Source organism: Suillus paluster (genome assembly GCF_016628075.1).
Source record: "Suillus paluster strain FC165 chromosome Unknown EDB91scaffold_1, whole genome shotgun sequence".
Lineage (NCBI taxonomy): Eukaryota > Fungi > Basidiomycota > Agaricomycetes > Boletales > Suillaceae > Suillus > Suillus paluster.
In genome coordinates, this window is record NW_024537561.1 from 463,372 (window position 1) to 483,828 (window position 20,457).

At 48.3% G+C, this 20,457-nt stretch overlaps 7 protein-coding genes across 7 annotated transcripts; 5 read left to right on the forward strand and 2 right to left on the reverse strand.

Moving 5' to 3' along the window:
- Nucleotides 1-179: 179 nt before the first annotated feature.
- Nucleotides 180-1,397, forward strand: EDB91DRAFT_1041441 (uncharacterized protein; the record flags this gene model as incomplete). The annotated part of the gene is made up of 5 exons (XM_041312923.1): nucleotides 180-216; nucleotides 275-412; nucleotides 539-820; nucleotides 882-1,078; nucleotides 1,134-1,397. The coding sequence occupies 5 exons, from the start codon at nucleotides 180-182 to the stop codon at nucleotides 1,395-1,397; spliced, it is 918 nt and encodes a 305-aa protein (XP_041184177.1).
- A 1,728-nt stretch (nucleotides 1,398-3,125) lies between these two features.
- On the forward strand, nucleotides 3,126-4,875 carry EDB91DRAFT_1092114 (uncharacterized protein). Its single transcript, XM_041316728.1, has 8 exons — nucleotides 3,126-3,148; nucleotides 3,204-3,283; nucleotides 3,336-3,519; nucleotides 3,574-3,741; nucleotides 3,803-3,872; nucleotides 3,923-4,137; nucleotides 4,192-4,388; nucleotides 4,445-4,875. The coding sequence occupies exons 3-8, from the start codon at nucleotides 3,483-3,485 to the stop codon at nucleotides 4,628-4,630; spliced, it is 873 nt and encodes a 290-aa protein (XP_041184178.1). The 5' UTR covers nucleotides 3,126-3,148; nucleotides 3,204-3,283; nucleotides 3,336-3,482; the 3' UTR covers nucleotides 4,631-4,875.
- A 1,299-nt stretch (nucleotides 4,876-6,174) lies between these two features.
- EDB91DRAFT_1342091 (cyclin-dependent kinase regulatory subunit) lies at nucleotides 6,175-6,725 on the reverse strand (the record flags this gene model as incomplete). The annotated part of the gene is made up of 2 exons (XM_041325741.1): nucleotides 6,589-6,725; nucleotides 6,175-6,532 (listed from the first exon to the last, which is right to left on the reverse strand). The coding sequence occupies exons 1-2, from the start codon at nucleotides 6,633-6,635 to the stop codon at nucleotides 6,175-6,177; spliced, it is 405 nt and encodes a 134-aa protein (XP_041184179.1). The 5' UTR covers nucleotides 6,636-6,725.
- Nucleotides 6,726-7,381: 656 nt separating this feature from the next.
- EDB91DRAFT_1041163 (DEAD-domain-containing protein) lies at nucleotides 7,382-12,817 on the forward strand (the record flags this gene model as incomplete). The annotated part of the gene is made up of 28 exons (XM_041312905.1): nucleotides 7,382-7,448; nucleotides 7,505-7,599; nucleotides 7,730-7,867; nucleotides 7,916-7,976; nucleotides 8,025-8,097; nucleotides 8,160-8,184; nucleotides 8,279-8,350; nucleotides 8,403-8,582; nucleotides 8,641-8,812; nucleotides 8,862-8,949; nucleotides 8,999-9,033; nucleotides 9,086-9,198; nucleotides 9,252-9,276; nucleotides 9,328-9,425; nucleotides 9,486-9,501; nucleotides 9,557-9,933; nucleotides 9,985-10,005; nucleotides 10,054-10,101; nucleotides 10,315-10,404; nucleotides 10,457-10,565; nucleotides 10,620-10,680; nucleotides 10,732-10,813; nucleotides 10,924-10,992; nucleotides 11,042-11,307; nucleotides 11,357-11,444; nucleotides 11,638-11,915; nucleotides 11,963-12,007; nucleotides 12,082-12,817. Coding segments are annotated over 28 exons (3,528 nt in total), but the record flags the coding sequence as incomplete, so codon positions are not given.
- A 622-nt stretch (nucleotides 12,818-13,439) lies between these two features.
- On the reverse strand, nucleotides 13,440-14,930 carry EDB91DRAFT_1342093 (mitochondrial import inner membrane translocase subunit Tim54; the record flags this gene model as incomplete). The annotated part of the gene is made up of 2 exons (XM_041325742.1): nucleotides 13,440-14,513; nucleotides 14,565-14,930. The coding sequence occupies 2 exons, from the start codon at nucleotides 14,928-14,930 to the stop codon at nucleotides 13,440-13,442; spliced, it is 1,440 nt and encodes a 479-aa protein (XP_041184181.1).
- Nucleotides 14,931-15,018: 88 nt separating this feature from the next.
- On the forward strand, nucleotides 15,019-17,236 carry EDB91DRAFT_1092141 (SKIP/SNW domain-containing protein). Its single transcript, XM_041316729.1, has 6 exons — nucleotides 15,019-15,087; nucleotides 15,137-15,288; nucleotides 15,342-15,406; nucleotides 15,458-16,057; nucleotides 16,123-16,973; nucleotides 17,023-17,236. The coding sequence occupies exons 1-6, from the start codon at nucleotides 15,071-15,073 to the stop codon at nucleotides 17,069-17,071; spliced, it is 1,734 nt and encodes a 577-aa protein (XP_041184182.1). The 5' UTR covers nucleotides 15,019-15,070; the 3' UTR covers nucleotides 17,072-17,236.
- A 247-nt stretch (nucleotides 17,237-17,483) lies between these two features.
- Nucleotides 17,484-18,635, forward strand: EDB91DRAFT_1041971 (uncharacterized protein; the record flags this gene model as incomplete). Its single annotated transcript, XM_041312964.1, has 1 exon — nucleotides 17,484-18,635. The coding sequence occupies one exon, from the start codon at nucleotides 17,484-17,486 to the stop codon at nucleotides 18,633-18,635; it is 1,152 nt and encodes a 383-aa protein (XP_041184183.1).
- Nucleotides 18,636-20,457: the final 1,822 nt, after the last annotated feature.

Below are 20,457 nucleotides of genomic sequence, written 5' to 3' on the forward strand. Positions count from 1 at the left end.
GCCTTCGACGACTCCGACTCGTTGCAGCCACGGTGGCGGTCACTTTGATCTCTTGTCTAGATATTCCCAATGAAGGGAACTCAAGCCTCCTCGAAATGGCGACCCTATATAGTCCACACGCACACTCGAAGATGAATAGCCATTGACTGCTGCAGGCTTTGTCGGACATGGTTCAGCTTATGACTCAACTTCACCCATCGCTCACCACTCTGCAAGGTTAGTGAGCATTGGAAAACCATCATCTCGGCTCGTCCTGATCCTGTGTTGAGAATAGTCACGGTCACAACCTTCCATATCTTGGCTATCATTATAACCACGTTTCGGCTGGCCTATAGACAATCGAGACATCAATTGTGGTGGGATGATGCACTCACTGCAGCTGCCATGATTACAGGTGCCATCACCTTGGTTGGTGTTTGATCTTTGTTGGTTCCCAAAAGACTCAATCCGGTGACAAGGTATCCGTGTGGCTTGTCATGGCTCCTTCAAGTCCGTATTTTAAATTTGGATAACGCGCAAGGCTTACTATGATGCTCAGCCTATCATGAATCAGATCAAGTCCGCGTCGCAGCAAGATGGTGCACGATAGTCTTCTTCACAACCTGTTTGTGGCTTTCCCGCCTTAGTATTGTGTTTTCTATCATCCGTCTTGCGCCACGAGAAGACCGCATGCGAAGGATAGCACAGTGGGCTGCTATCATATTCGCCGCACTGTGTGTGATGATGCTTGCACAAAAATCGTATATCTGTGCCCACAGCAACCACCAGGAAAGAATTGACTGTGTACTGGGGAGCTCTGTGGCCGCAGCCCAGTTGGCGAGTAAGACCTGCAACTCCCTCGTGTGCTCAGTACTTTCTGGGCTCATGTGTTCATTTTACAGCGGACTTCGTATCTGATATCACACTTGTGTTGATGCCAATCCGACTGCTTCGGGAAATTCATTTACCCAAGGACCAACGGGTCCTCGTTATATCTGTATTCTCCACCGGCATCATCGTTTCTTTGGCCAGCATTGTGCACGTCGTGTTTGTTGTGCAACTGGATGTATACATGCAGAGTATCACCGCTCAAGTCGAGGTTCGTCATTTGCACACATGCTAGGCGCGTCATTTCATGACAAGTAATCGTCCAGCTTGCGCTTTCCTTGATTGTGTGCAATTTATTGGTTATCGTGACCTACATATACAAAGTCTTCCGGTGCGAAGACCTTGACGTGGACCGCACAATTTGGACGTCAAGAACACGAACTGCACTTTTCTTCACAACGTTCGTCGATGCGGATCAAGCTAATAGTTGGGCGTGTCCGGAGGAAGTCACGCGTACTGATCCAGCTGTTGGAAAACTCGACTGGAGAAACATAAATTCAGGGTGCCATTCCTTCGCTGCTGCTGTTTGACCACTAGGTGCATGTTTCTTGTTACTTATGAGGCGCCACAACGTTCTGATTGTTGACTAACAGACCGCTAACCCCCTATATCCTCTGTCGTCCCGCCATGCAAGGAGACCTGGGATGTTCCCTATATAGTGGTATCAATCTGAGTGTATACTTCAGAATGACGCTGTAGCGTTAGCAGACACTCAATTTCAGGGTCAGATCCAGACACAAGGGCTTCTCTTTGTTTAGTGTAGCTCATTCGTTTAGCCAGATGTGCTTCGTCAGCGAATTCTTCGACCTCCTTTACGAATAACGTGATGGACGAAAAATTATAGACTCGGAGATCGCACTCTCCGACTGCAGACTTCAGCAAATTTCAATATTACCTACCACCGGCCACTTGAACGACAATACGAGTACCCACATTGAATTTGAGAATTCGCCAGTGATCCTGTCATCAACCGCCTGGAGAGGTACGTTTTATGAGCAAACCTCCGTACGCACCTACACGGAAACTACTAATACATCTGCACCAGCGTGGATAACCACCTTCCAATCAGCTGCTGTGTTTTTCGTGACTCTTTAAATTATTCTATATGTTCTCGGCGCACCGCTACCAGGTGGTACGAGGGTTGCTTTGCAATCGTGAGATTGGTCGCAAACATAAATTCACTGGCATTTGTTTCTGTTATAGTGTGGGTTTATCCCTCCTCAAGGACTAGCTGGTGTGTAGGAGGGGCATGGTTGGTATTAATTTCACAGGCCAGTACAAACGGCCTCCAGTTACAAAGTTGACCGTGTCATCGCCTATTGGAATGGGATCATTTGCGTCACAATCTGTATATGGTTGGTGAGCCAAGTTTACATGTCCGTGGGTCGCGATATAATAGGACTGAAATACTGTCCAGGTCCATATCATCTATTGCGTCTGACATACGCGCCGCGCTACTGTTACTGACCCAGAAACCAATACTATGTGTCCCTGTAGTCAACCCTAGGTAGAAGGTGCCTGTGATAACTTATGTACCCATCTGAGAACATCGTATTGTGGCCTTGAATTATCTGTCAGGATTGTGTACCTTAGTTAGACTCCGGATTTATTTTCACGTCGACATGCTTCCTTTCTCTTCCTTTGCTTTCAAAAATTCACGGCGGAATCCTTTTGTTTCTGGCATCGTTCTCGTGGCTCGAGGTTACCGGTGCGAGAACGTAAGTAGTATTGTACAAATTTCTATGCTCTGAGTCTTAGCAGTATTCCATCATTCATATTGTCTTGCAGCAGGTACCACTCCGAGTCCGTGTTACTTTAGCCTCCTATTAGATGCACCCAGGAATACAGCCTGCCAAATTTGGGCCAGTCTTTGGTCATCTTATTCCTCACAGCCATGATGTCTGACAATTCTAATCATGAACAAGATAGCAAAAGCGTGTGACTGCACGGCATCGTGCTTCGAACCTGGTTCAAACGTTCATGAACGTTCATGTCCTGTGTCAAGTTTGTGGGCAGTGGGAACCGGGTTGCCAGCATTCTGCGTTCCCGCAGCTATCCCTACTGAAATTGCATCCTTATCGGGATTCTCCAATTTCTCCATCCCTGCTGCAACTTTAATACGTGTGACAGAGCTGTCAGTCACGACGGCGCGACGACTGCCAGCATCGATCTCCGAGTGCGACTTGCACAATTACACGGGCAAGATGAATTTTTCCATCGTTAGACTTGCAGGAACATCTCGTCATGGAGACTTTCAAATAGCAAGTGCAGATCCGCAGGTGTAGGTCCTCACTTTCACATTGACGCTTGAAGCTCTCCTGACTGGAGCACTGAAGCGAACGGACCAATTTAATGATTCGTACTAGAATCTGCTAGAACCTACTAAAGTCATATTCCCAAGCTAATAAACCCGAACGTCAATCTTTGAGCGCTTTCAAAGTTTGCGACCAACTAAGTTTGTAGATTAGTTATCAGGTTTAACATCCCGTGAGATGTTCTCTTAGCTTCCGCTTCTGAACGAGCTCGCAACCCAGTCGATACGGGCATCGCTTTAATCTTCGTTGGTGCGGTCCATTAGGTATCCGCTGCCTCAATTGCATTTATGGGTGACCAGCATGCCTGGTATCCACCCTTCTATTGTGGGTCTTCGATGTGAGTAGGGCATAGTTGATTCACGAGCTGACTCGCAGCTAAACGCATGTCAAGCATCAATAACAATAGTTCATACATGCACAATTGTAATGACCTCTTGGCGACTCTGGTACAAAATCGTTCAGCGATGCTGGTGGTGGGAGGATGTGTGGGCAGCCACTGCGCTCGCAGCAATTATCACCAGTGTGGTTTCGGTCTGGATTTATTCTGAGCCACCGATCGGTATGTCGCCTTTAACTTGTGCTGCTCCGTCCCTTACTTAGCTATTCGCCATTCTGATCAGACTCAAAGCCACGGGATGGCCCCATTATAGCGTACTGGCTTCTAATGGTTAATTTTACTATAGGTCTTTGGTGCGTTACTCACTTCCTCATAAAAAGTTTTTCGATTACCGTGGATAAAGGTCGTCTCGGTTGAGTATGATATGTTCGATTATAAGATTATCACCACCCACAAGAATACGAATCGTTGCATGTTGCGCTGCAGCAGCTTTCGCAGCAATTGCCGTCGCTTTACTCGTCCACAAATGCTGGTTTTGTGCTCGATATAACGACTGGGACAAAAACACTCCGCTCAGTTGCCCTCTCGCGTTTTCCGTAGGCATCACGCAGGTCGTCGGTAAGTAGGAGAAGATGCAATCCGGCATGCTGTAGTTGATTTATCACTCTTCAGCGGACTTTTTGTCTGACCTGACATTGGTGGTTTTGCCTGCTCAAATATTGTATCGGGTTAAGCTTCCGCGGGACCAGAAGATATTGATTCTCTCAGTTTTCTCCGGCAGTCTCCTAACCACATTGCTGAGTATCGTGCACGCGGTCTTTTTCATTCAGGCCGATCCCATCTTGAAGATTTTAACAGCGCAGCTCGAGGCAAGTCTCACTGTACTCTACAATGTTTTTGAAGCATGACTGAGCTGGTGGCTTAGATGGCATTCTCTGTTATTGTCTGCGATCTTTTGCCTATAGTAACATGTCTATACAAAGCCCTTCGAAGCAGAGACTTGGACGTTAGTCACGGGCAATACCCAGCAGACAGTATATTTCTCACCACTGTCGTCGACATGCCATCATCAGACAACTACACAACTGAAGAATCGAAATTCATAGCTTAAAAGGATCTTGGCGTATCTTGCACTAGCAGTTTGGTGGCAGCGTGGTGCTGCCGCTTCATTTACCCCATTTAAATTTTACTGTATTGTATCATTTTCATCAAGGCATATACATCATGCTTCTTCCTGACTCGTTTTGTACTATATACCACGGGTAGCATCGTTTGCAACATCCATTACTTCTTACGATTTGCTGGTGGTGGCAAGAGAAGCGCCGGCATTGCAAACGACAAATTACTATCTTACTCGTAACTGCGGTCGACGGAGAGAACTGAGTACTGAGTGTTGACTGTGGTCAATGAAGAAACAGTGATGTAATGCCGTATAGTTACAAATATACGGATCGAAAAGAAGGAACAACTGTCTTCCTTCTTCAAGGTCTAACTACGGGAGACTAATACGAATCCCGATGGTAAAATCCTTAGTGTAACAACTTATTGTTGTACTCTTGCTGACATACAAGCAAGTTCCGAGTCGTCACGACTAGGGGACGGTACAGGTTCTGATATGGAAATATTGTAATTATTTGAGGCTTGGAACCCTTAGTTTGCACCCATCTCGAAGTCAACACCGAGCCTGATGAGAGCACGCATGCGGAACAGTGGATATTAATGCGGGGGCAAGAAGGGGCTGTCATAAACATGAAGAAGTATATGTAAGGGCACCAGACAAGCAGTCGGCTAGGCTAGGCGAGCACTGAGCAAGCGGGCAGATGGATACTTGATATTCGAGTCGGCGCCACGTCTCCAGTGTTCAGTGCAACGAGCGCTCTCCACAGCGTCGGAAAAAGGACAACGATGCACATGCTGTGATAGACAGCTCTGTTGAAGCTCTGTTGAGAACGGCATGTTATGGCCACGCAAACTACTCATGAATGAATATATGCGAAGACGTCACCCCTGACCTATTATTAGGCAAGCTCATTCGCTACCAACAGCGCAGTGGAAGGCAAACCTCCTCCAACCAAAATCGCGAAAGATGCCTAAATGCTGACCGACTGATTTTATAAGATACTGAATCATTAAGGAGCGATGCTCACCTATCATTTGTAGAAGAAAAGGTGTTTAAAGCTGCACACGCACATCAATTATTCTGAGAACTAGCACCACTCCAGGTGGCTGGAATCAAAGGTTCTTGAAGTCCTTACAACATTTGAACGTCAGTGTGGGTGGAATCTCGTCGTTCACAGGACTGCCGAGTTCGCCGAGTTACCAAAGTAGTATCGGGACGTTCAATGTAGTTTTGGGTCGACATCGCCACTAGCAAGTTGATTGACGGATGAAATGCACAAGGTAATATAGAAACCCAAAAGTGCCGCGTACCGATAAGCACGTCCATAACCTCATCGATAAACCTAATCCTCATGCTAAGTGAGACTAATTGATTGGATGAGAGGAAGCATCGCGATGGACATGAGCCCGCGAATGCCACCGCGGACAATGGATACAAGGTATCAGAAACGCACTGGAGAATACTGGAAAAACTGCAAAGAAAGCAATGCAAGACAACCGAAAGGACGAAATGCCAGAGCCAAGTGGAACATCATGCTACTTTTTCCTCGCATTAGCTTGTCTCGCAGCCGGAGCAGGTTGTGGCTGCGTGGGAGGTGCATAGGTCTTCGAACGGCGAAAAAGGAGGACATGTGGCTCTGGGGCTGATTGCTTATTGTCAGTGGTGGCGTCGCCGCCTTCATCTAAGTGTTTGAACTTGCCATGTACTTCATAATGTTCCCAGCCGAGGCTCTGAGTAATGCCGATCCCTCTCCACTCCGCTTCTGACAGTAGACGAAGGGTGCCTACTTTGTCGTCGAAGAACTCTTTTGGCACAAGTTTGAGTAGCGGTTTTGGTAGAATGACGTGACGATATTCGTATAGGTCGTCAGAGTAGCGATCAGAATAGTGGATTCTGCACGTCAAAATTAGTTACACGAGCGTATCTACGGAAGAGACATTACAGCTCACTTTTCGATGTACTCCTCAATCTTGCTGGCAAGTTGGCGATCAGCCATTGAAAAACAGGGGTATTACAGGGTATTGAACAGAGAAGACCAGAAACACGTCTAACAGATACAACGTTGATTGAGACAAAGTGTTGTGTGACACGGACGTGACTAGATTTGATTTCTGTCCTCACGTGCAGTCGCGTCAGTGACATGTCACGCGTCGCTTTACTATTAGTACTTTATCTTATCACCTTGAACATCGATGTCGCTAACGGCCATGCAACCTCGTAGATGGTCGCTGATTCACCAGACATCGGGATCACTCCCCCCACAGTATACCTCTATTCCCGTTCAAATTGGTACTTACACTGACGTCTTACTACACAGACTTCACCAAAGCTATTACGACTTTCCTAGGTCTGAGGACGAATTTGGTGGGTGTATGCGCGTAAATCTCCTTCGAAGATATAAATATTTCCTTCAGACTCCTCCCCGTCTCCGCCGGAACGCATGAACGACCGTGCTCGCGCCTTTGCAAGCTATCCTCCGACTACTACTAGTAGCCATGTATTTCAACAGTCAGGTGCTGTAGACTATAGAAGCTTTACTCCCGAATACACCCCAAGCCCTGGCGATTATACTAGCACGCAGGTCGAGAGCCAGGCACACTATAATCTTCCACAAGGAACTCGTCAGTCTTTCCATTAGATGTCGTCCTTCATTGTAGTTAACAAGCCATTATAGACCACCCGCACCAGCGTACCATAAACCACTTTGGGCCTCATTACGACACTCGCGCCTCCGCATATAATCATACGTCAGTTGGACAGACACAGCAGCAAGCCCAAGCAGTGCGGTTGCGCCCTGTTTCCGAGCTCCGTGGGCCATTTTACGCTGTCTACTTGTTAGTCTCTGACTTCGACTTGGTGGGATAGCGGATATGTTTCGTGGCGTATTCAAATTTGGTGTTTTCAACGCTATTCAGTCAATTTGCTTTGATGCAGTCAGTTTTATAAAGCTTCGTTCAGATGTCTTCAGACTTGACTGTTCTTAGGTACTTTATTCGAATGAGAATATGGTACGTTACTCTCATCACTTGAGATATGTCTCTAAACCCACATGCAGGTTATCAGCGGTAGGGGTGATCACTCTACTTGAAGTACCTCTCGCTTAGTGAACATGTAGCGCCCACTGGAAGTGGCAAAACGGTCCTTTTTGAATTGAGTATTATCCGCATGGTCACTGACCCTTCGAGCACAAATCAGGCAGCGAAATGTGTTTATGTTGCCCCAACCAAGGTAAAGTTGTCTTAATTCTGTGCCAAACCCGGTTTCATGTCAATGAAGGCCCTCTGTTCGGAAAAATACAAAGAATGGACCTCCAAATTTGGCAGCCTCGGGATACACAGTATGTAATGCATTGAATTTTAGAAACCATTGACATTCTACGAGTTAGGTTGCGAGCTCACGGGCGACACCGTGGCCTTCGGCAAGGGCGTCTGGGGTGACGCCAAGAACGCTAGAATCATGTAAGCTTGGTCATCAGCAGTCCTTGACGAATTCTGATATGTAACTTTTTCCCCCGCCAAAGTGTTACTACGGCACGTTCTTGGTCTGTTGATGTTGTGACGAAACTTCTTACATTATCTCAGGCCGAGAAGTGGGACAGTCTCACTAGGAATTGGTAAAGCATTTTTGTTGTGAAAGTAGTCTACACTCACTCGTTTCAGGGACGACCACAGTCGAATATTGTCTCAGATCAAACTTTTTCTTGTGGACGAGGTGAGTCTATTGTTGTTATTGCACAACTAAAAATTAATCAATAGTTGGTCAGGTTCACATCCTCAATGAATCTCGCGGTAGCACACTAGAAGTAGTTGTCTCTCGTATGAAGGCGAGAGGGTCTGATGTTAGATTCCTTCTCGTATCAGCAACAGTCCCGAACATTGAAGATGTTGCAAACTGGATCGGCAGCAACCATGCGTCTAGCGACCACCCCGGTCAAATATTTCAGGTAATTAATTCGAGTCTCACTTGGTCCTAGGCGTAGCTGACCCTAATGAGGAATACAGTTTGGCGACGAATATCGACCCTGTAAACTCAGTCGTTTTGTCTATAGCGTTCCAAAGCCGAGAGGACAGAATGACTTTGCATATGCGCATACCCTTGACGCCCGCCTATTCTCCATACTACAAAAACACGCTATTGACAAGCCAATACTTGTCTTCTGTCCGACAAGAAAAGGTACGACATCGATTACTGGTCACATCTATTGCCACCAGACATTCCATAGGGACCATCACGACCGCTAGGCAATTAGCTAAAGAATATGAAGGAGCCATGAAGACGTGTCAGCCGCTCCCGTGGAACAGGCCCTTACAGTACGTGGTGAGACAATAAACAAGTATAAGAAATTCACAGAAGGATTAGCATGGATCAGACATTCCGTGACAAAGATCTCGCCGGTAAGCACTGTACGCCAGGGAATCCTGTTATTTTGGTGCTCATCACTTGCAGCTCTGGCGGCTCTGGGAGTCGGCGTGCATCATGCTGGACTTACTATCGACGACAGGAAAACCATCGAAGACCTATACCTTCGTAAAGTACTCCGAGTTCTTCTGGCTACATCGGTGAAATTGGGATCTTTTCTCTCCTCTAAATAATGTCGCTAATTCACCCACAGACTTTAGCGGTCGGAGTCAACTTGCGTGAGGTGTCATTGGTTTGTAATCCTCATCGATGCTGATACTAAGTTTTAGCCGCACATCTGGTCGTCATAAAGGGTGTCAAACTATTTCAAAACGGTGAATCTAAAGAGTACTCGGATCTTGACATCATGCAGATGATGGGACGAGCGGTGCGTGTAATGCTCAATGCACCACCTATTTATCATTTGGTTGCTGATTTTTGATGATAGGGTCGCCCACAATTCGGTACCCATTTTACGTTCTGTCCTTCTTCTGTTGACGTTGATCATCCTGCACTCAGATACCGAAGGGATCGCCATCATCTTATGTGAAACTGAACTCGAGAGCAAATATCGCGGTCTTGTTCAGGGGAACACACCCCTGGAGAGTAGTCTGCACATGAATTTGACCGAGCACCTGAACTCTGAGATCGGTTTGGGGACTATCACCGACGTCAAGACAGCACAGGAGTGGCTTCTCCGCTCTTTCCTGTATCGCCGAATACAAAAGAATCCACAGCACTATGATATCGGAAAAGATGACCGCCAGTCTTGGCAGAACAAGGTTGATGACGTCGTGATGGACAGCATCGAGCAGCTACGAGAAACCGAGTTGATCACTTATTCACCGCGCAATGGAGAGCTGAGTTCTACTGAATTCGGTGATATTATGAGCAAGGTGACGTGATCTGTCAGCTTTGCGCCGTATAAAACTTGACAGCCCATGGAGTTCTACATCCGTCGTCAGACGGTGAGATTTTCGCGCCACCATTAGCAGCATACCCCTGATGATGAATAGATGAAGGCAATCTTGGACCTTCCCCCAACCGCATCTTTACGCGAGATTGTGAGTCAATGGTCTTTCATTAGCCATAATCTGATGGAAACACGATGACAGCTTGAGATGATATCCGCTTCAGAGGAGTAAGTTTCAACAGTTATTTTGACCTCACGGCACGAACTATTCTATACAGATTGTCCGACCTCAAATTGCGAAGTGGCGAAAAGCAGGTAAGGAACGTGAAGCAGAATTTTTATCGCTGAGGTCCATCATTTCTAGATATACGAGAAAATCAGGCGCCATAATGACATTCGGTTCGCAGTTAAAAAAGTTCAAGGTACGAGTGACAAAGTATTCTTGCTTATGCAGGTAGCTCTCATCGTGTTCATACCTGCCCGTATTTCGAATGACGTCTTTGAAGGCGGTTCTAGGTGGTTTGCCCTTGAATAGTGCCGAATTTAGGAGCGGGGAGAGTCAACCAGGTCTAGAAGCATTCTCGGTTTTTCGTCACGTCACCCGGATTGCCACAGGTATGCTACTTGCACCTCTAAACTTGTATTGATACGTGAACCTGAACACCTCAGCGGTTGCGGAAGTCGCCATAATAAAGAAACACGGAGCGCAAGTCAAGCACGGGCTGGAAATGTACGTCTGCTAAGACCCAGGATCCTTATGTGGCTGAAATGAATTGTCTAGAGTACGCTGTCTCCATGCCAAGGCATGGGAAGATAGACCAATTGTCCTGAGACAACTAGAACACATCGGTGAAAAATCGTCAGTGAATCGCCTTGCCCCTCCATGCGCTCTACTTACGCTCGGTCTTGCAGAATCAAGGTAAAGATCTGAAATCACTCACCTCGAACGGGCTACAAGCGCAAGCATGAGTAGATATTGGCCGAGAACCACATCTCCTCAATTCCCAAGCTGCTTAGTACTAGCCCACTGAGACTCGAAGAGGTGGGTCCTCATGACTAGGCAACGATATGACAAACTAACTTTCGGGTAGCTCCTGAACCGCAGATCCCCCTTTGGGTCTGAAGTTTTACTGGCAGCTAACGAGCTACCGAAGTATTTCCTCGCCCTGACGGAAGCGAAAGTTTCCCCTAGCGATGGAAAATCACCAATAGATGTTGAACTCTCCATTGAATGTGGCCTTCTTTTGGACAAGAGAGCTTCTACGGTGTCCAAGAAACAGAAGAAGAGCGGTTTCGATATGACATCTCTTCTTACGATTACCTCCGACTTCGTTTTCGTCGACTTTCGCCGTATCTCGTGAGTTTTATACCATTAAAGCGGAGTGTCTCTAATTTTAGTACCTTAGGACGAAGGCGCTGAGGGAAAGGAAATCATTTGTGATCCACGCGCAACTCACCAAACCGAGCCAGACCATCAATGTTTCGATCTCTTCAGTAAACCAGAAGTACTCCTATCGCGGGCATATTGGGCTAATTCACATATTCAGGATAAAATCGCTGGGATCGCCGTAACTGAAAGCTACAAACCTTCCTTACCCACAAACAAATACCCAACCCTCAATACTCGCCCATTGACTTCCTTGGTAAGCAGAATGCAGGTTGCATTTCATGGACTCACTTCTTGAAGGAAATGGATTTGGAGGGGCTTGAAGATGTTGCTGACTTTTGGGATATGAGACCCGATGATGATGATGATGACAACGGTTTGAATATCCCCCTAAAAGACCTTACTCGACCCCGTAGCCCGCCCCAAAGCAGTATATCAGCGCAAAAAAATACCAAACCTCACAAAGAGAAGACAGTGCAATCTGTTTCACACCCTCCAGAGAAGCCGGAGAGTTTCGGGAAGGTTGATATGCCTGTGCGGGACGCACGACCTAAAAACCGTTCGGACGGGAAATACGAGTGAGTCTATTGCTTTCTGCGTGCTCAATGTCGACATAAACTCTCAGTTGTAATCATACCTGTAAAGATAAATCTGCTTGCCGTCACTTTTGGTGAGTTTCGACACAAAATCGTCTAAAATCATGTTCTGCCTAGAATCATCCTGCTGACGAGAAATGCGTTATAGTTGTCGTGACGGGCTCACAGAACCTTCTCGCGTCCCAAGAAATAACAACAACACAAAGCCCGTCCATCTGCCGAGATCAAAGAAACCTGACGACTCGTCCTTCAACCTCTCATCTGCTGGTTCCAAAAGCCAAGTTACTGTGCCGCTTGGCGACGTCCCAATTCCCAAACGACGAAAGGCAGCTAAACGCAATTCAGATCTTGAGCACCTTGACTCCCTTCATACAGGGCCTGTTGTCAATCGAAGGCTGGGGCTCACTGAAGGTCAACGGCTGAAACTAGATGCCCCAATGCCAAGCAAACGCAAACCAGTCCCAAATTTTGATGTCGAGCTCACCACCTTGAAGTGTTCACAGTCGCCCTCCTCCAAGGACATACTCAGCGATTCACAATCTGATGACGAACTTGCGAACATTTGCGATCTTCTGAGTGAAGGGAAGCATGTTCGTTCGAAAACGGACAATTCAAACTCAGAGATTCGAGACGACAACTACAACGAACCTGCGATGTCTGGTCTCTCCCCGAGTCCCTCTCCCAGTCACAAACGAACATGCGACTCTCTGCCTCTCAATGGCTCGCCCCCTCGGAAGCGTCTGAAAAGCAGCAACATGCCTTACAGGCCTTATTCACCAAAACGGGAAGCAGCAAAGCACGGCCGTCATCAGAAGCACTTCAAATCCAACCTCAAGCTCTTCGGCTCCCCCCCTGACTTACTGATTGCAAAGGTACATTGTTAAAATACCCTTCGACAACTGACCCCAATCATTCTAGGAGGGCGAGCTTCCTGCTCGGACTACAAATCGCCAGTCGCTTTTCCTTGCAAAATCCTCCGATGTTGAGGCCCATTCACCGTCCAATGTACCCCAGCGACAGCCTTCTGATGACTTCTTCTTTGACGAGTCTTACTTTGACATCCTGCTCGGGCCTCAACCAACAGCGGCACCTTCTCTCCGTGAGGACGGAGAGTGCACCAGCACATACATTCGGACCATAGGAATCACACGTTCTGACGCGGAACTTCAGGCTACACCGCAACGTCTCCCAGGGTTTCTTAGTAATTCCCAGCTACAATTTGGAGTACAAGTCAACACTACCAACCAACCGGTCTCCTTCAAACGAACCTCAAGCCCTGCCTTCAAGCATCAGCAGACGAACCAAGAGATGAAAACGGACAACAATGCGGCTGATGTTGATGTCCTTGCTGAATTTGAAAGCTGGTTGGAGAGTGGTGCGGTTGACATTGTATCATAATAAGATGTTGTGCGCGGTGGGTTGAAAGTTTGTAACGTATACTTGCTGTAAGATTATATGCATGATACCAATTGAGTGGATGTAAGCGGTCAGCTCCTGGTGCCCGTATCAACCATCGTTGTCTGTCGGAGACTCGTCGAAAACCTGTAGGGCGTCGGAGAATCGTTCATCCCATTGTACAGGCTGACCGGGTTTCACGATTTCCCAACCATCCTCATCACCACGCCATCTCATCTCCTTCTTCAATCGTTCCGCACGCAGCTCTACTTCTGTTGGCGGGGGATGACTATCCTCCTCCTTCGTAGGGACACGGGTGCCTCGTGCTAATGCGCGTGCAATCGCTAGCTTTGCGGGCAATGCATCGTAGTACGTTTTGCGTGCCTTTTCCGTTTCAGACGGGGTGTAAGCCCCATCATAATAGGATTCGGCAGGAAGGTCAAAATCAAGGTCCCCTCCTTGACGTCCGTCCGGCTGTGATAGCTGAATTTCTGACGCACTTGGTGCTACGAATGGCCGCCTGTGGCTCATTATCAGAGAGTAAGCTGCTTCAGAGCCAGCGCGGACTTTATGTCGCTCATTAAAAAATCCCCATATCATATGAGGAACCTGTCTGAAGCCAATATGATTTGTGAAAGGGACGAGGAGAAGGGTTGGCAGGGTTGGTATAGTCGATGGTGGTGTGTCTAAATGTGCAGGCAGAGTTGAAGTGGATTGCGTGGATTTTGATGGACTGGAAGAAGGCATCTGCAAGGGAGAGAATAACGCTGCGTTGTTCGAAGGTAGAAGGCGCGAACGGGTTGGTAAGGGCTCTCCTTCCACTCCTTCAAGGTCTACGACAGTTTCTTCAGGCTCATCAAATCGGCCATCCGACGCCAATTCCTGGGCGAGCATATCTTCCTTGTCGACACGATCCATGCTCTCCGTCCAACCGCGTTTGAGCCCCGACATGAACTCCTTCAACGTGTGCCGGCCGACAACGACAATGCCGCCCTCGAGTTCGCGCTTGCGTTTTTGCTCAAGAGATGGTTGGTTAGGTAAAACCACCGGACTCTGGGATTCAGGTTCTACACCGGCATCGACACGTCGACGAGTCTTTATCTCGGTCGCGATGCGGTTTGCGAGGTCACCACTCCGGCGCCCCGAAACCATCTCATAGTCAACGGCAGCTGCTACAAGGATTGGCTATAGACGGACATGCTGAGCACACCTCAAAATTAAATACATGATGCGCACCTTGACGTACTTCCTGAAGAACCTCAAGCTCTTATCATGGTCCTCGTCTCCGGGCCATTTCGCGCCATATACGGTGACCTTGCGTGGCAGATCTGTAGTACCCAGCGGGTCCTTGGCAAGATGCTCAACGCGTGTGGCATATTCGGAGCGGATGCGTCTGCACTCTTTGCGGTCATAGGCATAGTATGAAACGATAGAGGTGGTCACGGATAGGAATATGAGCCAGTTTCGGGACGGAAGTTTGGGACGCTTCTCGAACCAGGATGGTGGAATTCCGGTGAATTCGAGCGCAACTCTTACACCGGACTTTGGGCGTACAGGTGCTTGGCTAGGGTTTGGCGGGGAGTCGACATTTTGTGAGCTCATGCCCGTACTGCTAGTCGTTCCTTCTACCAAGTCGGTCACAAACCAAAAAATACTGCCCGCCTTAACAAACAAAGGCAAACAAAAGTCTCTTGGATTGTCCAGAAGCAGTTCCACTCACTTACCGAACGATCATCTCTGCCATGGCTGCCCTCGCTGCGTACGTCAGTTTGTGCTCTATAATTTATGGTGCTGACATTTATATGTAGTGTACTCCCACTACCGACCCATGCTCCAGTTATTTCCGATGATGAGGAAGAAGTAATCCAGCCTACTCCGTCTCAATCTGTGATCATTCGAACACCAATACCGCCATACGGCCAGCGGCTGGGATGGAAGCCGCTGAACCCTGAGGACTTCGGTACGTGCGCTTCACCATGTTCATTATTATGAGTGTCCTGAGCTTCTATCCAGGTGACGGTGGTTCATATCCTGAATGTCATGTTGCACAGTATCCATTAGACCTCGGACGGAAGAAGGCGAGTGTTTTTTCCTGCTTCTGCACTGGTTTACTAAACAGATACCCGCAGACGGCTGCGGGAAACACGCTTGCTCTTCAAGTCGATAGCGAAGGCAATGTTCGTTATGACGCTATTGCCCACCAAGGCCAACGTTCCGGCAAACATATCCAGTCCCAATTCAAAGACCTCGTCCCTATCGCACATCGAAAAGACCTTACTGATGACCAACGGGCAATGGAGCGTCCGTCTGAGGAGGAGGTTCAAGCCACTGCGGATAAAACCCGGGCCGCTCTTGAACAACTTGTGTCCGGAAAGATAAAGGCTGCACAACCAAAGCATGTCCCGGATGCGCAGGGGAAGACGACATACATTCGGTACACCCCGGGTCAGCAGAATGGAGGGGATAACGGTGCGCTTAAGCAGAGGATTATTAAGATGTCTGAGGTTGTGGAAGATCCAATGGAGCCACCGAGGTTTAAGCATAAGAAGATTCCAAGGGGACCGCCCAGCCCACCCCCTCCTGTATTGCGGAGTCCACCGAGGAAGGCGACGGCAGCAGAGCAGAAGGAGTGGATGATCCCACCGTGTATATCAAATTGGAAGAACAACAAGGGTTTTACTATCCCTCTCGACAAACGGTTGGCTGCAGATGGTCGAGGTCTCCAAGACGTTAGTGATACTGCCTCACTTGACTTCAGGCTAATGTTCTTGATTTTTCTTGTCTCATTTTGCAGGTTCACATTAACGACAACTTTGCCAAATTCTCAGAAGCACTGTTTGTAGCAGACAGACATGCCCGTGAAGAAGTTCGGCAACGTGCACTTATGCAGCAAAAACTTGCACAAAAGGAGAAAGAGTCTAAAGAAGAGAACCTCCGGATGCTTGCACAGCGCGCCCGCCAAGAGCGCAGTGGTGTCGCACCTTCTCGACCAACAGCCGAATCTCGGGCGGCAGTCACGACAACTCTTGCTGGCTATGGCAGCGGCACTGAATCATCCGCAGACGACTCTGAACCAGAAGATTCAGAAGAACAGGAAGCTCGCAAGCTCCGCGATGAAATGCGTGCCGAGAAACGTCGTGAACGCGAACGCGAGATGCGGATGTCGAATATGGGCGCCGAGCAGCGCGCCAAAATGCTTGCACGGCAACAAAATCGTGATATATCAGAGAAAATCGCACTCGGTCTTGCCAAGCCGACGACGTCGAAAGAGAGCATGCTGGATTCAAGACTATTCAATCAAGAGTCGCTCAACGGTTCGTTTGCAGATGAAGACAACTACAACTTATATGATCGGCCGTTGTTTCACGGCTCAACGGCGGCGGCAGCGATATACAAGGCTAGGGGAAATATTGCAGAAGGTAACGACGAGTCATTTGGTGGTGGGACTGAGGAGGGTATCGGCAAGGCTCTCGACAACGACCGGTTTGGTCTTGGAAAAGCACGCGTTGGGTTCGAGGGGGCAGAAGATCAAGAGGTCCGTGAGGGACCTGTACAGTTTGAGAAGGACACAGGAGATGTGTTCGGTCTAGATAAGTTCTTGGATGAGGCAAAGTCTGGGAAAAAACGAGGTCTGGATACCGACGTGTGAGTGGTGTGCTGCACTGTGGTTGATGATGTACTGATTTATTCTTAGTGGCGGGTCGCGGAAACGGCAACAGCTGGAAAAGGCGTCCGATTTCTAGGCATTCCGCTGCTTGTATTCTATCGTTGTTGTTGTCTTTATGCTCTGTATCCTAATGACAGTTTGCATCGGCCATGCATTTATCACTTTTCTCTTATGTAGAGGATCGTGTAACTAAAAATCTATTATGGAGACTTGACTTATTGTCATTGATCAACGGTTGACAAGGAGTTGACCTGATTTGATCATGGTTGTCGTTGTAACGGGACCGGTAACCTCGCGCTTGTTCCAGTGGTTTGGCAAGTCGTTCGTCTCTTCTTCGCCATCTTCATTTCGTTCGTTTGAGCGTCGTGGCAGGGTCCTTTGCCTCGAGGATTCCACCCACATTCCTTTCAAAACACAAGCTGTAATCGTTCAGCGTTTCTACCAGTTACGAATCCGACTCAGTACCAATGCACTCTGAATTTCGACGTATGCCTGCTGAGCGGGCGCGCCACGCAAAAAGGCTGGGTCATGTCCAGCCTGTAAACGAACCGTTTGCGTCTCCTCTCGTGTTCGCTAAAGATGCCACCACAAGCACTACCACCACCACTCAGACTACCGCTAAAACCACTACCTCCACCACCCCTACTACTAGTGCAGCGTCATCGACAGTAAAGCTTTCTTCTTCAGTGTCTTCTGCATCTGCATCTCTTTCTACCTCATCGCAGGCGTTGACGTCTTCAGCTTCTCTTCAGTCCACCTTCTCTGCACCGTCCGCAACCATCCCGTCCACCAGCAGCCCCGCTGCGACGGGACTACCCAGTTCCTCTAACACTACGTCTCAAAGTGTGGTTTTCGTTACTGCCACTAGTACTCCAAGCCCGACCGCTACCACCATCAACAATAATGCCAGTAGCGCATCAAGCCAGGGTCTCTCTGGGGGCGCAGTCGGTGGTATCGTGGCGGCCTCGGTAGTTGTCTCTCTAGCTTTCTTCATATTCATCGTCCGTAAGACGTATCTCCGCCGCAGGCAGAAGCGTCGATTCACTTGGCCTGCTGGCAACGTCTTCAACGACACAAAACCGCTTCCTCCAGCTCCCGTTGATGACTTCTCTGAAAAGCCTACTTCGGTGAAGCATTCACCAATGTCGCCTTTTGAGGCGCATGGACAGTCGGTATATGCGAGTCCCCCTCAGCCCCCGATTCAGAGGATGCAGAGTCCGTTCACGGGGTATGCGGGCCCAGCCCCGCCTCCTGCCTCGTACAACAACCCCATGTCCATGTATTCCCAACCACCTCCCTCTCTAATTCCCGGAGACTCTGTCGTTGCCATGGCGCGTGCAGCAGCAGGTGTCGATTCATATCCTGCTCCAGCTCCTACACCCAGATTTCGGATTGCCTCCGAAGCAGTCGTCAAGCGCGCGTTCATTCCCACGCTTCCTGACGAACTCTCGGTTACAGCTGGCGAGCGTATTCGTGTACTTGCTCAGTATGACGATGCATGGGCGCTCTGTGCGAATGGGCGTGGGGAACAAGGCATGGTTCCCCAGGAGTGCCTGGATCAACACGTAGCATCTGACCAGGGAGACTGGCGGAATGCTAGGCGTGCCAGCAGTCTGGTTTCGGATGGCAGACGGGTTTGATTTCGATAACGTTTCGTGAGCTGGACCGCAGGCTCGGGCCAGGGTATGTCTCTCAGATATGCTATTATTACGTATCCTCGTTGATGATTTGAACACAGGCATTAACAACATCTTTAACTTTATTTATTATGATACCTCGCATCTCGCGGCGACACCCTAGCGACCACGCTGTTGGCTAGATTTTGTTTCTCGTACGTTCTTGTGATCTACATCTCGAAATATCCAGACGGTTTGGCGGTGCGGTGCGGTGCGAAAGATTTGTTGAGTTGGGCGGGAGGGGTTGCTTTGTTGTATTTGTGAATGATTTGCAACTTGAACACAATAGGCACTCCGTACCGTCCTGGCATGTACACTGTCTGCAGATTGTGTATCCGCAAAATATCGGCGAGATGTGTCGCGGTTCTTCGCTCCGATGACTGTCGTTCCCTACAGCTGCAATCGCTGGAATTGCGCTGGCAGTACCCGTATACTTTTACGTTCAGCGTTTACCATTCTGGTACGATAGCGAGTGCCTATGACAAGCAGAACCTGGACAGATGAGAGATTGTGCTCGAAGTAGGTCTAATGATAGCAGAGACAAGACAATACAGCGTAAATCATAGATGGTACCTAGTGGAACTTAGCGGCTAGCCTCCCCAATGCCGGGAGCGAAATGTTTGCTGGGGATGTGTTGAATGTGACTGCCATCTCATGGGCTCCCGATAGATCCACCGTGGGCGCAGGGGAACCCAGTAGGAGGAGGAAGAGGTGCCAGGAGATGACTGGCAGTGGGAAATGGCGTCTGGGGTATTGTAATAGGTCGTAGATGGTGGTGCGTGACACCTATGGTGGGTGCGAAGACCTTTGAGGGTGCAGCGAGAGTCATAGGACAGGCCACGTTGTAAAGATTAATATTGCAATTTGCATCAGCGCGTGGAAGTGAGATATTGAACCAACGTGAAGCAGCCGATCACGATGCAGATAAACATCCTAAGAAAACATAGAAAAAAGAAAATACACCCATACTTAGCTCAGTTCTGGACATGTCAGAGGCCTTGTGATTCATGGCTGGACGTTATCCACTTCACTTTACGTCGCATCTTATACTCACTTCAATGTACACAATGCTAATTCACACCCTATGTATCACTCACCGCGCTGCATGTCCCCTTCGCATGGCATTGTTTATTGATGATCACCTGGTTCTACTGCTTGATGGATCTAACTTTTGCTTCCATGAATCTTCCGTGAGCTCCTGAGCATGTCGCATCAATAGAGATCTTAGGTGGCAATCTGCTGGCATTGCAGATATCATCTATTCGAAAGGGAATTTCATGTGGATAGGTTATTCCTACATCGCCACGAGAAACAATATCCAGCACATAAAAGTAAGGTGTCTTCCTACTGTCCCCTTCAGATTTATTTGATCCCATATCAGATCCTCACAGACAATGCGTTTCTCCTTTATCCTCGCCGTCGTTGCTGCTTTGACAGCGTCAATATCTGCCAGTGTCGCTGACAGTGAAGATTGTCCTATCTTTTGCCTGTATGATAGAAACTGCGTAGACTGCGGTCCTGATAAATACTGCGTGAGTATGAGTAGTTTGCGTCCTGCATTTAACCACATGACTCACTGGCGTGATAGTTCATCTTTTTATGCACCTTCGACTAGTGTGGCAATGAGTCGTGTCTCTGCTTTCACATCAGTGCAGTACGGTTGATGGCACGATACGTGAAGCATCGAGCGGATGCTCGACTATTGGGAGTGGCATAAGGACTTAGGGGTCGGCGGAGGCAAAGTTTGGAGTGATCAGACAGTGAAATGATATCTATGTACTGTGGA